The 16,607-nt window shown below is 44.4% G+C and overlaps 1 protein-coding gene across 8 annotated transcripts in view; it reads right to left on the bottom strand.

The window, feature by feature from the left end:
* Positions 1–16,607, bottom strand: part of PPP2R3A (protein phosphatase 2 regulatory subunit B''alpha) — a 1,031,009-nt gene that overhangs the window by 169,697 nt on the left and 844,705 nt on the right. For all 8 annotated transcript variants that reach the window (XM_069213531.1, XM_069213530.1, XM_069213529.1 and 5 more), the window contains one exon: positions 8,063–8,166. In XM_069213531.1, the coding sequence (XP_069069632.1) occupies positions 8,063–8,166 (104 nt within the window). The remainder of the gene's footprint in view (positions 1–8,062; positions 8,167–16,607) is intronic.

Genomic DNA, 16,607 nt, shown 5'->3' with positions numbered 1-16,607 from the left:
GTAATTTAATATCCTTTGCCTATCTGAACAGACTTCAGACCAGAGGTTGTGGCCATGAGTGCATGTGTGTGTGAAAGAATGAACGTGGATGTGTGCATGTATTTAAGTATATGTGGATGCGTGCGTGTATGTCTGTATGTGTGGTGTGTGCGTGCGTGGATCGGAGGGGCAGTACGGGGATCAGGGGTGGGGGGGATCAGTACAGGGACCGGGGTCTCTGCTTGGGGGGGATCCTGATGGGGTCGGGGTTGGGGCTCCTACACAGAAGGGGGTGGGGTTGGGGAGTCCTGTAGTGGTGACAGGAATTAGTATTCCTGTCGCCAGTATCCTTACCACCAGGGATTTTGTGGCCCTGGCAGTAAAGATACTTACTATACCGCGGGCGGTGTTAGGTGGACTGCCGGGCCAAAGGTGGTCAACCTTCGGCTAGGCAGTTTTACTCCCCTGGCAGTACAGGCTGAGAGCTGGCTGCGATGCAGTCAGTTCACTGCAACGGTCATAATTTGGCGGTCCTGCATCGCCACGCTGTTGGCGGTCTGGCTGCCACCACCGGCGTGGAGGGGCAGGACTGCCAGGGTCATAATGATCCCCTAAGCCTTGAAAGTAAACAAAAATATGTGCTTAAGTGGAGATATCTCTTTCCCAAGGATACAACTGCACAACTAGTGGCCTTTTGCAGAACAATTTGCAGCATTTACATTAGGAGTTGTCAGTGGGCCTGCTAGACTAGAAGGCCTCTATGCTGGGTAATTAGATAGTGAAGTGTGATTTACAGTAAGTGACAAAGACAATTTGTCATGCAAGCTCTTAGAAGAGATTAGGTTAAAGAGTCATAGGTTCGGATCAATGCAAGGAAACAACAACCAGATGGCCTTAGGAAAACAGCTCCATAATCTACCTACCCCAGGGTTCCAGTAACACCTAGTATATACAGGGAGTGCAGAATTATTAGGCAAATGAGTATTTTGACCACATCATCCTCTTTATGCATGTTGTCTTACTCCAAGCTGTATAGGCTCGAAAGCCTACTACCAATTAAGCATATTAGGTGATGTGCATCTCTGTAATGAGAAGGGGTGTGGTCTAATGACATCAACACCCTATATCAGGTGTGCATAATTATTAGGCAACTTCCTTTCCTTTGGCAAAATGGGTCAAAAGAAGGACTTGACAGGCTCAGAAAAGTCAAAAATAGTGAGATATCTTGCAGAGGGATGCAGCACTCTTAAAATTGCAAAGCTTCTGAAGCATGATCATCGAACAATCAAGCGTTTCATTCAAAATAGTCAACAGGGTCGCAAGAAGCGTGTGGAAAAACCAAGGCGCAAAATAACTGCCCATGAACTGAGAAAAGTCAAGCTTGCAGCTGCCACGATGCCACTTGCCACCAGTTTGGCCATATTTCAGAGCTGCAACATCACTGGAGTGCCCAAAAGCACAAGGTGTGCAATACTCAGAGACATGGCCAAGGTAAGAAAGGCTGAAAGACGACCACCACTGAACAAGACACACAAGCTGAAACGTCAAGACTGGGCCAAGAAATATCTCAAGACTGATTTTTCTAAGGTTTTATGGACTGATGAAATGAGAGTGAGTCTTGATGGGCCAGATGGATGGGCCCGTGGCTGGATTGGTAAAGGGCAGAGAGCTCCAGTCCGACTCAGACGCCAGCAAGGTGGAGGTGGAGTACTGGTTTGGGCTGGTATCATCAAAGATGAGCTTATGGGGCCTTTTCGGGTTGAGGATGGAGTCAAGCTCAACTCCCAGTCCTACTGCCAGTTCCTGGAAGACACCTTCTTCAAGCAGTGGTACAAGAAGAAGTCTGCATCCTTCAAGAAAAACATGATTTTCATGCAGGACAATGCTCCATCACACGCGTCCAAGTACTCCACAGCGTGGCTAGCAAGAAAGGGTATAAAAGAAGGAAATCTAATGACATGGCCTCCTTGTTCACCTGATCTGAACCCCATTGAGAACCTGTGGTCCATCATCAAATGTGAGATTTACAAGGAGGGAAAACAGTACACCTCTCTGAACAGTGTCTGGGAGGCTGTGGTTGCTGCTGCACGCAATGTTGATGGTGAACAGATCAAAACACTGACAGAATCCATGGATGGCAGGCTTTTGAGTGTCCTTGCAAAGAAAGGTGGCTATATTGGTCACTGATTTTTTTTTGTTTTGTTTTTGAATGTCAGAAATGTATATTTGTGAATGTTGAGATGTTATATTGGTTTCACTGGTAATAATAAATAATTGAAATGGGTATATATTTTTTTTTGTTGAGTTGCCTAATAATTATGCACAGTAATAGTCACCTGCACACACAGATATCCCCCTAACATAGCTAAAACTAAAAACAAACTAAAAACTACTTCCAAAAATATTCAGCTTTGATATTAATGAGTTTTTTGGGTTCATTGAGAACATGGTTGTTGTTCAATAATAAAATTAATCCTCAAAAATACAACTTGCCTAATAATTCTGCACTCCCTGTATATATATCGATTACAAATTGCTGCCATTAGGAATTAAGTGCAGTATGAAACATGTTATTATTATTATTAGTAGTAGATTTTTCTGTCCATGAGGTGCATCACTGGTGGCACACTGCCAGCATCACGCTCACTTTAAGGAGCAGGATGCCAGTCCTAATGGGGAAAGTGCATTTTTGGGGAAGACAATGCCATAAACTCAAGAACTTTTAATAGTTATTTAAAGAAAATGACAGAGCCAAATATGCATTCGTAAAAATCATAATATGATGTGTGGAAAAATGAGGTAATTTTCGAAAACATTTTTAAGGATGATATAAACATATCTGAATAATTATTTATGCTACGTTGGTGATTTGAATTACTCATATTTATAGCAACTTTTCCTTGGTGTCACTGAACACCTCTTGTTATTTTAATGGAACACTGTAGATACCATCACTGCAATGAGTACTTTTACTGTTGTATATGCTGGTAGTTCAGCCCTGATACAGAATTGTGCTGCTATTTTATTTTCTTGCACTGTACAGTTTGATGACATTTTAAGAGTCAGAAGTTCAGTATGCAGCATTTAAAACTAGTGTTATTTTTGCTACACTGACAAGAGGGGTGCAATAATATACTAAGTCAAAATCATCAAATTAGATATAGCAGCATAAAACTAATGCAGAAAAAGCTTACTAGAAGGGGCGGCTCCTCCGTTAGGGCGGAGGAGTGTCTCCCCGCCAGCAGCAGAAGCTGCAAAACTTTCACAACGAGGGGATAATAAACTATGTTTATCCATCCCCTCGTTGTGAGAGGCGGGGTATCTGGGAGGCATCCGGGAGGGGGCTCACCACTCCCCCTCGCTATGCATGTGTGTTGGCTGGCCGTCTCGGGCCGGCCAAACACCCATGCGTAGTAGGCTCTGTTGCTGGGCTGGAGAGAACCTGCACAGGCTCCCACATGCCTGGGAGCGTCCCGCCAGGGCGCTCCCAGCCAATCATGACACTGCTCTGAGCAGCGTCAGGATTGGCCGCAGGGCAGGCTGGGAGCCTGTGCCTGCGTGCATCCAGCAGGGAAGAGGATTGTGGCGCGGGACACTGTCGAAAAGGTAAGTGTTTTTTTTTAAATTTAATTTAAATACATTTTAGCCGTACCCGCCCCGCTTCTTTAGAACGAAGCGAGCCGGGAATGCTTACTAGAGAGATTGGTGGAAGCACCTGAGGCAGCTTAATAAAATCATATTTTTAAGTGGCTAAACAACTACTTGGATGCCTGTAGCCTGATTGTAGTGATTTTTAATTTCCTTGTAAAGCGTGTTAGTGTGCTTGGCGTTGCCTGGCTCCAGTCCATGCTGGCGGCCATTTCAAATCGGCTACCACCACCTTTTTAATGTGTTATGGTTTCTTTTTCACACTTTTATTTTAACTTATGTTTGGTTTTTTATTGGGAGGGAAGCCTTACAGACATGAGTGGAGCTGCTGTGCTCCAGTCTGTGATTGTTTGCACCCCCCACTGCCCCACCCCGCCCCCCCTCCCCGGTTCTCGGCACCTGGCACGTCACATCAACGTCCCCTTCAGATGTGGGCCTATTAGACATGTCAGCTGCGCAGCCATGCCGCTTGCGTGCAGAAGGCGTGCCTAATGCAAGCCCATCTGCGCCCTTCCCTGCCTGGACGGTGCCAGAGGCTAGGCCCCCTGGTCGTTTGGGGTCTCCCATCAGCCGATATGCCTCTTTGGAGCTATTACAACTGACTCCTATTATCTTGAGAGACTGCTGTCACACTGGATCTATCCCAAGGAAATCTGGTCTGCAGTAAGTGTGGGTTCACCCCTATAGCACCAATAACAGCAACACTAAAGAGAAGTTAGATTTTGCCATTCCCTTTCGTGGCACGTTGTTACTCGCTCAATAAACATAACCTAGAGTTGCTTGATTTTTTTATTGATCATCAGCCAGATACCATTTTCTTATCTGAGACATGAGTGACGGAATGCTCAGCACTTGACGTATTCAATGCTATCCTCAAAGGCTATGTGATAGTCAGGTTAGACAGACACCAACAGGAGGTGGGATTGCTATTATTTTAAAACAGACTATTCCCTGTACAATTGCAAAGATAATACTTGTAGGCAAGTGAGGCAGCCTTTTTCACTCTTGCTCTATCCAGTAACTTTACTTTAGCTGGGTTTCTGATTTATCGTCCTCGGGGCATGGCTTTGAATTTCACAGCCGCCTCAGCAGATATTCTGCCTTCGTTCTCATTACGATGTGCTAACTTTATAGTTATAGGTCACCTCAATCTTCACCTAGAAGAACAAAATGTGTTTGTAGGCTGCCACATTGGTCACAGATTTAGAAGCCCTTCAGTTCACTCAGTTAGTGCGCTAATTCAACTAGACTGGTGGTGGATTCACCTATTTCTGTTTTATGGGCTGAACACTGTGCCATATCTTTCCAGATTTCTCTAACTACCCCAGTCTAAATTTCAAATGTAAGCAAGCAGGTCTGGATATGGAAATGAGCTAAGGTTACCTCTGTCGTCTTCACAGAGGTACTGGCAGCAAATCGCCCTATTTTTAGTGATTGTGTAGACACAGCCAATTCACAACCTGGGGGGTGGAGAACAGAAGCACTTGATCAAACTGCACCCATTACAGATCACACTGTCAGACAAACCAAACCTTCGGTGGAGTGGTTTAATGAGGAGTTACTTATGCCGAATAAGACCTGTAAACGCTTAGAACGTGTATGGCACAGAAACTTCAGCTCCAATGACAAAGATAATTTTTGGGTGGCCTTGAAGGAATACGACAAACAGATCAGGGTAATGCGTCGTCTTTTTTATGCTGGAAAAATTTAGCAGGCTCAAAACTCCTCTATGGAATGTTTCTCTATTGTGAAGTCACTATCCTTTTTGGGTTGCATCTCAGGATCTATCATCCCATCAGAGGAACGCTGTAATTCTATTGTTTAGTTTTTCTCTGACTAAGTCTCTTCTATGTATTCTACTTTCCTTGAGACAGTTAGAGATGCTCCATGTCTCCAAGTTTAGCTTGAACCATCTGCCATTATGGTAGGACTTTCCGGTTTTATTCCTCTACCTACGGAGAATTTGCTTCCTCTGGTGACAGCTGTTAAATCAGGCACATCATCCGACCCTGCCTCGCCAGCTGTTTTGGAACAAGGGATGGATGCAATATTACTGGTGCTTCATGATCTACTTAACAACTCTTTTGAGCTGAACTGAGTTCCTTTGAGTTGGAAATATGCTACCATAGTACCACCCTTAAAAAATCCCTTACTGGATCCTACAAAGCTGGAAAATTTTAGGTTGATCTCCCTGCTCCCCTTCATTTCTAAAGTGGCTGAGAAGTATATAAACAAACAGCTGTCGAGCTTCATTGAGGAAAGGGAACTGCTCCATGGGACCCAGGTGGGTTTCCCCCAGTTCAGCACAGAGTTGGCACTGTTGCTAGCCTCTGAATCTATCAGGCAAGACGCTGACAAGAGTAATACTGCAGCACTGATAATGCTGGATCTCAGTGCAGCCTTCGATACTGTGTCTCACAGCCTTTTGCTTGAACGGCTATGGAACTACTAAATTGAAGTCAAGGCCCTGCTGTGGTTATTTTCTTTCTTACAGAACCGTACTTTCCAGGTGGCTCAAAAACCTTTTACATCTGAGGTCTTTCCACTGCAGAAGGGGTGCCGCAAGACTCAGCGTTGATCTTCACTCTATTCACTCTCTATATATGCCCCCCTAGCTGATATCATCGAGCATTACAGCTTTAACATTGTGCTGTACGCCGAAGATACGCAGCTCATTATCACTCTGTCTTAGGATGAAGAAAATACAGCAGCTCTGCTATGATCCGGTTTGTCAGAGCTGGCTGAGTGGATGGACTACAGCTATTTTAAACTAAATGCCAGTAAAACTGACGTTCTTATCCTAGGGAAATTGAATCATCAATTTGGTCCTCTGCCTGGTGGCCAGATTCACTTGTGCCACGAGCCGACCATAAGTCTAAAGTTGAGAATCTCGGTATCTGGTTTGAGGCAAGACTCTCGTTTGATAGTCAGATCACCAGCCTAGCAGGAAAATGTTTTGGGATTCTGAATACCTTAGAAAAGGTCCTGGGACTTCCTCCGGAAGCTACTAGAAAGTCAGTAGTCCAGGCTCTGGTAATGTCCAGTCTGGACTATTACAATGTGTGGTACCTTGGAGTCTCACAATCCAGACTGTTGAGACTCCAGAGTGCAGAATGCAGCAGCTCGACTGCTGCTTAATCTTCCAAAGGCGATCACGTACGGGTCAAGCCCTTGCCAAATTGCATTGACTGCACCTGGGTCAGAGAGTGTCCTTCAAAGCTATGTGCTACTGCCGCAGAATCCTGAATAGGAAGGGGCCTCGCTATCTGCACTCTTTTGTCAAACCTTATCTGCCCTGCAGAAGTCTCAGATCTGCAGGGTTCGTCTCAGTCTGTACTCCTACAATAAAAAGAGCATGCATGGGAGGTTTCTCTTTTAGTTTTTTACCCTTCAAAATGTGAGATTCCCTGCCTCTATCACGTAGACAGGTTCTGAGAGTGAAACTTCAGCGTGGAGACACTTCGGTAGAAGTAATCAGATGCTTTATAAATCACTTTATTAGTGGTTATAAAGTGGAGTTTGGGGTTTGTAATTTTTATGTTCAGTCAAGTGTCCTCTGGGCACTTAATCTTACTTATAGCAGTTATTTTCTTCGTGGTGAGGATTCTCCGATTAAGTTGTTTCTACTTTTACTGTCTTGCAGTCATCTTTATGAATTATGGCTGCCCCATTGGTTCTGTAATGAGGGTCTTGCGTATTAAATGTTCAGTGAAAATGTGAAGTTCAGTTGGTATAATCCCAAGAATTGGATTTAGACTCAGTAGGACTGAAAGCAGCAGCTTCCATAGACTAATTTACCTGGCACCATTATTTAGGAAATAAATGCTTAGCTGCCAATCGCCCCACATTTGATGGTCTCCCAGTGGTCCTCCACAGATTGGCAGACGTACTTTTCATGGGCGAGATGAAAATTAAAGATAGAAGTGAAGAAGGAGACTGCGAACGTTGAGAAAAATGGCAGGATGTGACACCAGACTAAATACCTGACTCTGTTTTAATCAATCTCTCATGGACATCATTTTGTAAAAACACTGCTTTCCCCCCATCCTTTTATGCGTTGTAACTCTCAACATCACTCCAAAATCAGCATCAGTTGGCAGAACATGATTTTTTGGTGTATTGATACATTCTTTGCTAATTGTGCTGTAAATTAAACCGGTTGGCCCCATTTCTTTCAAAATGTTCACACGGAGGCTAGGGCACACACACTTTGCTTGCTGCCATTTGGGATATGGCTCACAGTAGGTGGTATTTTTTCTGGCTATTAGAACAACAACGGAGTATCTCTTCATCCTCTGAATTTGAGAAGCTATGTTATGTTCGATTGTTTCTAAAGTATGAAGGTGCATTCTTTGCTGAGGAAAACACAATGTAAGAGCAGAATAATACCAACTAAAGAAAAGATTACTGCACTGGAACGCTCTGCATTACTCACTTTCTCCACGTTGCTATAAAAGAATGCACAGAGACGAATCCTGTCCGTTCTCCTCCTGCAGCGTTGAACATGGGGGCCTTCCAGTACAAAGGACAGCCGCAGGCCTACAAAACAACACAAAAAAACACAAGGTGGTCACAGACCGAGAGGATAACACAGACTGACAAGCAATGCTAGGCACACATAAACAGATTGGATTGTACTGCCGCAAAATGTCAGTCACTTAGCAGGGAAGTGAAGTCCCTTTGTTTGGACCAGTCAAAAAACTAGAATACAGCAATTGGCCCTTAATTCGTAGGCATTGGTATCTCTGCTTCTGAAAATACTGATACCAAAGAAATCAGTAACTGTGGGAGTCGGTAATGCTCGGTACTCTGACTTTGCCCGCAAGGCTCTTCTAAGAAATACGGACATTTTTGTGGGAATCATGAATACCACACTGATTCCACCGAAAGTTCAGCCTTTTGGCAATTTCCCAACCTGGTTGTCAGATTAAACTAAATTAGCACAGAACGAAGGGAGACCACTGCACTGTGTGATCATCTCTGCCTCTTCCGAAGATGAAATGTTGAAACCTGGGGAAATATTTTCAGGGCGGGGCAAGCCATGATGGAAGAGACCTGCGGATATGAATGATAGTAATGCCTAAGAGGAAATAGCTTGCTTATTAAAGCAATATATTCTTTCTTTTACAAGTTAAATCCTTCGGACTGCAAAATAGTTTGGGATGAACTGAAATGCTGAAAAAAATATTGCGATGAGAGAACCACGCTGGGACAGAATTGTTCACCAATTCACTAGTAGTAGTAAAGAGATGTGTGAATCCAGAGCTATCATCTAGTGGGCTGTGATCTGAAACAACCGAGGCGAGGAGTCAATGTCACTTTAATCCATAATTCATCTAACAGAGACATGCTTTAAACCCACCTTGGCCCCGGTGGATGTGGACTGTGTTCCAAATTATAGATGGATGAGTCGCCATGGAATCTATTTTGTTAAGTTTTGAGAGACACCCATCCAATTAGGAATTAAAGTTCTTGGCAATTTACAGGAACAGAACATATCTCACAAGATTACAAAGATCGTGGGAAAATATTTTGGGCCTGCTGGATGAAATTTCCATTCACAAAAAACGGACCCTTGTACTAAAAGATTGGTTCACAAAATTCTGTATCATAATGGACGCAATCAGACCTACCTCATCAATATTCATGAGATAGGTCGCAAATTGCGACTGGCTACGATTAGATGCCATCAGAAGGATGGTGGCCTGCTAGGGTCAGCAGACCACCATGCTTGTGACTGCATTTTAATAGATTAATATTTTTAAAAAACAGCCAGTGTTCCTTAAAGGAAACATAACTGCTTTTCAAAAGAAAAGTTGATTTCTCAACAAAGTTTTTTTTCACTTTTACACACCAAAACACTGATACAAACCAAAACAAATTGATATATAGAAGGGACGCCCTAAACACATGACTTTCAAATAACGATTCATTATACTTTTTTTAAACCTATTTTGTAATTCAGTAACGTTACCAAATAGCAAAATGGGTTTAGTAGATTTTTAAAAAAGCCATTTTGTGGATGCAAACCATGTGATTTAGTGAATCGTGGACTTTGTGACTACAAATGTCTTTGTACATCAGGCCCTTTATGTTTCTTACTTCTGGAAGTGCAGAAATGGTGGCCTCTATTCACAATCAGGTTATACAGTCTTCACATTTTTAATCTGCAGTAAGTTATAGGTTCACAAGACAAAGGGGCTCATTCTGAGCCCGGCGGGCGGCGGGAGCCGCCAAATGACCGCACCGCGGTCAAAAGACCGCGGCGGCCATTCAGACATTTCCTCTGGGCCGGCGGGCGCTCTCCAAAAGAGCGCCCGCCGGGCCAGAGGAAATGCCCCTGCAACGAGGACGCTGGCTCAGAATTGAGCCGGCGTAGTTGCAGGGGTGCGACGGGTGCAGTTTGCACCCGTAGCGTATTTCAGTGTCTGCATTGCAGACACTGAAATACACAGTGGGGCCCTCTTACGGGGGCCCCTGCAGTGCCCATGCCATTGGGATGGGCACTGCCCATGGGGCCCCGCGGCACCCCCTACCGCCATCCTGTTCCTGGCGGGCGAACCGCCAGGAACAGGATGGCGGTAGGGGGTGTCAGAATCCCCCATGGCGGCGCAGCAAGCTGCGCTGCCACGGGGGATTCCAAGGGCAGCGGAAAACCGGCGGGAGACCGCCGGTTTTCCTTGTCTGACCGCGGCCGAACCGCCGCGGTCAGAATGCCCTGCGGGGCACCGCCGGTCTGTTGGCGGTGATCCCGCCGACCCTGGCCCCGGCGGTCTGAGACCGCCGGGGGTCAGAATGACCCCCAAAGTCATTAAATCCTAAACAGGGGTCCATTTTTTTTGATGGTGCATTTATGTATGTAAGTATGTGGTGTTTCTCTAGCACGAACCACGCCAAAAGCCAGCGGAGTGCTGTGCATGGTCAAAGTCCAGCATAAGGTGAACGAGTGATAGGGGATGTAGCTGGTTTGTGGTTATTAAAGCGTAGTTGGTTTGATGGATATTAATGCATTATGAAGTAGTGTTCTTTAACCCCTTCGCTGCCAGGCCTCTTCCCCCTCAGGTGCCAGGCCTTTTTTTGGCTATTTGGGGCAGGGCGCGCTTAGGCCCTCATAACTTTTTGTCCCCATAAGCTACCCATGCCAAATTTGCGTCCTTTTTTTCCAACATCCTAGGGATTCTAGAGGTACCCAGACTTTGTGGGTTACCCTGAAGGAGACCAAGAAATTAGCCAAAATACAGTGAAAATTCAGTTTTTAAAAAATAAATGGGAAAAAAGGGCTGCAGAAGAAGGCTTGTGTTTTTTTCCCTGAAATTGGCATCAACAAAGGGTTTGCGGTGCTAAAATCACCAGCTTCCCAGCTTTCAGGAACAGGCAGACTTGAATCAGAAAACCCAATTTATCAACACAATTTTGGCATTTTACTGAGACATACCCCATTTTTACAATTTTTTGTGCTTTTAGCCTCCTTCCAGTCAGTGACAGAAATGGGTGTGAAACCAATGCTGGATCCCAGAAACCTTAACATTTCTGAAAAGTAGACAAAGTTCTGAATTCAGCAATGTGTAATTTGTGTAGATCCTACAAGGGTTTCCTACAGAAAATAACTGAAATAAAAAAAAATTGAAATCGAGGGGAAAACAACAGCCATTTTTCTCTATGTTTTACTCTGTAACTTTTTCCTGCAATGTCAGATTTTTGAAACCAATATACCGTTACGTCTGCTGGACTCTTCTACTTGCGGGGATATAAAGGGCTTGTAGGTTCATTAAGAACCATAGGTACCCAGACCAATAAATGAGCTGCACCTTGCAGTGGGTTTTCATTCTATACCGGGTATACAACAATTCATTTGCTGAAATATAAAGAGTCAAAAATAAGTATCAATAAAACCTTTGTATTTCCAAAATGGGCACAAGATAAGGTGTTGAGGAGCAGTGGTTATTTGCACATCTCTGAATTCTGGGGTGTCAATACTAGCATGTGAATTACAGGGCATTTCTCAAATAGACGTCTTTTTTACATACTGTCTTATATTTGGAAGGACAAAATGTAGAGAAAGACAAGGGGCAATAACACTTGTATTGCTATTCTATGTTCCCCCAAGTCTCCCGATATAAATGGTACCTCACTTGTGTGGGTAGACCTAGCGCCAGTGACAGGAAATGCCCCAAAACACAAAGTGGACACATCACATTTTCTCAAAGAAAACAGAGATGTTTTTTGCAAAGTGCCTACCTGTGGATTTTGTTCTCTAGCTCAGCCGGCACCTAGGGAAGCCTACCAAACCTGTGCATTTTTGACAACTAGAGACCTAGGTGAATCCAAGACAGGGTGACTTGTGGGTCTCTCATCAGGTTCTGTTACCCAGAATCCTTTGCAAACCTCAAACTTAGGCTAAAAAAAACACGTTTTCCTCACATTTCAGTGACAGAAAGTTCTGGAATCTGAGAGGAGCCACAAATGTCCTTCCACCCAGCGTTCCCCCAAGTCTCCCGATAAAAATGGTAACTCACTTGTGTGAGTAGGTTTAGCGCCAGCGACAGGAAATGCCCCAAAACACAAAGTGGACACATCACATTTTCTCAAAGAAAACAGTGATGTTTTTTGCAAAGTGCCTACCTGTGGATTTTGGCCTCTAGCTCAGCCGCCACCTAGGGAAACCTACCAAACCTGTGCATTTTTTAAAACTAGAGACATAGGGGAATCCAAGATGGGGTGACTTGTGGGGCTCTCACCAGGTCCTGTTACCCAGAATCCTTTGCAAACCTCAAAATTTCGCTAAAGAAACACGTTTTCCTCACATTTCGGTGACAGAAAGTTCTGGAATCTGAGAGGAGCCACAAATTTCCTTCCACCCAGCGTTCTCCCAATTCTCCCTATAAAAATTGTACCTCACCTGTGTGGGTAGGCCATGTGCTCGCAACAGGAAATGCCCCAAAACACTTTCTGAACACATCAAAATTATCAAATAGAAAACTACTTGTTTTTGCGGGGGGCACCTGCCTTTTTGGTCCTGAGCTCAGCAGCCATCTAGGGAAACCTACCAAACCCAGACATTTCTGAAAACTAGACACCCCAGGGAGTCCAGGGATGTGTGACTTGCGTGGATCCTCCAGTGTTTTCTTACTCAGAATCCTCAGCAAACTTCAAATTTAGCTAAAAAAAAAAAATCACATTTTCCCCACACTTCTGGGTGTTTTCACTGTACCAGCACAACTTTCCTACCACTCAATGTTCTCCTTAGTCTCCCAATAAAAATGATACCTCACTTGTGTAGGTAGGCCAAGTGCCTGTCACAGAGAAGAGCCAAAAACATGTCGAGATTGAGGGGGAACCAAAGTGGGTCCAAAAGGGCAGTTTGAAATAAAAAAGTTTTTAGGCTGACAAGTGGGGCAGAATATTTAGCGGTATAGATGCGAAAATGCTGGGTGGTAGGAATGTTGTGGATTCCTGTACATTCCGGATGGGCCCATCACAAAAATATGGGGAAAATGCATGATTTCAAGCAAAGTTGGAGGTTTGCAGGGCAATGTGGGTAAGAAAATGGTGCGGGGTGCACGTGAAGCACAACGCCCTGGACTCACCCAGATGTTTCGTTTTCAGATGTGTCTCTGTATCGTAGATATTTCTATATGGCAGTGTCCCAAAGTCCAAAAAGTGCAGACCTCACCATTCCAAGTGGGACGGTTTTGAGAGTTAGAAATGCTCTAATGGCCCAAATGTAAAACCAAAACCCCAAATAATCGGGAAAAAAACACAAATGTCCTCTTGCTTGCCGTTGGGATAAGATCTTTTAGTGTGTGTGTGTGGGGGGGGGGTGAAGGGAGACAGAGTTGAAAGTCTGTTAAACCCTTCAGCTGGGGAGGGGCATAACCATGCCCATACTGTTTGGTAGCCACCACCCAATTATTTTTTATTATTTTTTAAATTTCCTGGCATCTAGTAGGCTTTTTGCCTCCTCGGGGAGTGGATCGGGATAACTGCCCCATCTGCCCTCCGGTGGACAGAACAACTTTGTCCCCATTTATTTGAACTAAAATCTTCCCTGGTGTCCCTTGGGGCAGACGGGCCTTACAAAAATATGCCAAACTGCCCCCAAGCGGGGCAGAAATGGCCAACAGTAATGTGCCCCCATGGGGAGCAACCCTTGCCCAAGGGGCTGCCCCCCAAACAAAACACACACGCACCAATCCTGGTGCCTAAGTGGTTTCTGCCCCCATTGTGGGGCAGATGGGCCTAACAGAAATAGGCTTATCTGCCCCCAAGCGGGGCAGAAATGGCCTAAAATACATTTCCCGCCCAGGGAAGCAACCCTTGCCTAAGGGGTCGCTCCCCATCTGTAAAACTTAAAATAAAAAAAATCCCTGGTGCCTATTGGTTTCTTCCCGCCTTGGGGGCAGATCAACCTAATTAAAATAGGCCGATCTGCCCACAAAGGGGGTGGGGGGCAGAAATGGTCTAACATAAATTTGCCCCCAGGGAAGTGACCCTTGCTAAAGGGGTTGCTCCCCTTGCTTGAAATTGGCGCAAATAAAAAAAAAATCCCTGGTGTCTGGTGGTTTCTGCCCCCTTTGGGGGAAGATTGGCCTAAGAAAAATAGGCTGATCTGCCCCCAAGGTGGGCTGAAATGGCCTAAAATAAAAAACTAAAATTGCCCCCCAGGGGAGCGACTCTTGCCTACGGGGTTGCTCCCTATCTGTAAAAAATCAAAAAAACAAAAAAAACTGGTGCCTAGTGGGTTCTGCCCAACCCCTCTCCGCACCTCCCCTCAGGGGCGGATCGGTGTAATTAAAATATGCTGATCAAAATGGCCTAAAATAAATTTGCCCCCAGGGGAGCGACCCTTGCCTAAGGGGTTGCTCCCCACCTTTAAAAAAAAAAAAAAACTTGGTGCTAGAGGTTTCTGCCCCCCTTGGGGCAGATGGGCCTAAGTAAAAATGGCCAATCTGCTCCCAAAGGGGGCAGAAATGGCTTAAAATAAATTTGCCCCCCAGGGGGAGTGACCCTTGCCTAAGGGGTCGCTACCCACCTATTAAAAAAAACAATCAGTTTCTCCTCGGATCACTCTGGAAACCATGCTTCCAGTGCGATGGAGGCGACCTCTGATAAGCTCAGCATGCGATCTTGCGCTGACATCATCAGATGCCACTGGGGGAGTGTGGTGGGGGGTCGGGGTGAAAGGGGAAGCGATTTAAAAACTTCTACTGAGATTGAGTGCAGGTTTAGTACAAGGTTAAGGTTTTCAGCGAACTGGGTTGTGGACCCATATTTCTTTGCTCATATTCATAGAATGCTTGACTACTGTGCAGCCCCTTGCACAATGTCAGGAGTAAGGTTGTCACAGAACGGGTTGGTAAGTTGGACAGACCCTGTCTGTAGTATTGCTTACTAAATCTATTTTAAGGTAGAACACAAACATGTAATTACTCACCCATAGCCCCCCAGAGATAGTACCACTTTGGCTGTTTCCCTAAGGAAGTGCCAAGGACTGTATCCTGAAAGTGCTCAGTTCGGGACATTAAGCAAAGGTGATCTGGTAATTTAAAAATTAAAAGATGCATGAATTAACAAAAAAAAGCTTTGACAGCTACCCAGGAACATAAAATAGTAGGCAGCAAGCATGTATGATATAAATTTCAATCTCATGGTATATAAAATTTGCAATGGTATAGGGAGAGAGATACATTCCTGCCATTCAAAGATCTGTCTTCACTTCCAAACAATCCGCAGTTTATCACAATGAACAGCACCATACAGATAGTCCGTTCTTTGAACAGCCCTTGTTTCTGTTGTGGCTTTCCCACCTGGGAAGTGGAGTGGGCATGGGGCACAGGGTCCACTCATTTCAGCAAATGTTTTATCTATTATCTGTGAATGCCAGCGTTCTGCTATTGTACAGTGTGCATTTTCACACAAAACCTACTCCCCTTGTACAATTTGAAAAAATCATTTACAAACAATTAGCAAAGCAAAAGTCGGTATCCAACCCCAGACCTATTGGTTTTGCCAATGGTTATTATTAAGGTAATTTTTATGTTTTCACAAATGTCTTAGAAGTCAACTACAGCCCAACAATATACAATTGATATATATTAAATATAACTTTTATGCTACTGATCTTTTGGAGAGTTTATTGCATGATTTGATTGCCAAAGTAGTTGAAAAGGGAAACTAACTGGATGTAGCTGACACCTTAATATGATCACTAGTGATCAAAGGCTACGTGAGGTCTCTGGGTTGAAGAGTGAGGAGTAAAGCCAGATCTCACTACTAAATTCTTGGCTGTGTACCCTAGATGGGCATACAGTGTACACGTTAGTTTGGTGGCAGCCAAAGATGTGATAGGCTGGTGGTAGAACAGAATGCAGAGATATTTTCCACAGGTATGAGAGACCTCCTCTCTCCCTTTATACTTCCAACCTCTGAAGGAAGGATGGAGCACCAGATGGCTAGGGAAGGAGACCTTTCTTTACGTTTAACTTGCTATTGGTGGAAATTATTAAGGTAAATTTTATTGGCAGGCAGCGTCCCATTCCAAGCGGCTATTTAGGCCAACCCAGCACACGATGAGCAAACATTTGGCTTGTAAATTGAAGATACACTCCACAAAGCTGGTGATCAGCGGCCTTCACATACAGGTTTAGAGCACAGAGTCACTGGACTCTCCACCTTAGCTTTTACTGAAAAACATTTCTTCGTAATCTGGCAAGGGCAAAAACTAAGAAATTTCCCCGTTTCGTTTCTGCAACAGCAAACCACTGAAATTATGTAATTTTGTCGCAATTATGGTTTCCCGCATATGCTACATAATCAATCACCTGGTGCAACATCTGCAGATGTAAAAAATATATATATTATAGTTTAAACAGATCAAATGTTACAGCGACAAGTGTTAACGTGCAATGGAATACCCTTCACAAAGGCTGACTGTTCAATTTTTAGTTGCTTATTGCTCTATTTAGGAGCTTAACTGTTAC

This window comes from Pleurodeles waltl, chromosome 11 (genome assembly GCF_031143425.1).
Source record: "Pleurodeles waltl isolate 20211129_DDA chromosome 11, aPleWal1.hap1.20221129, whole genome shotgun sequence".
Lineage (NCBI taxonomy): Eukaryota > Metazoa > Chordata > Amphibia > Caudata > Salamandridae > Pleurodeles > Pleurodeles waltl.
The sequence above is the reverse complement of the archived record's forward strand: the minus strand, read 5'-3'. Positions and strand labels throughout refer to the sequence as shown.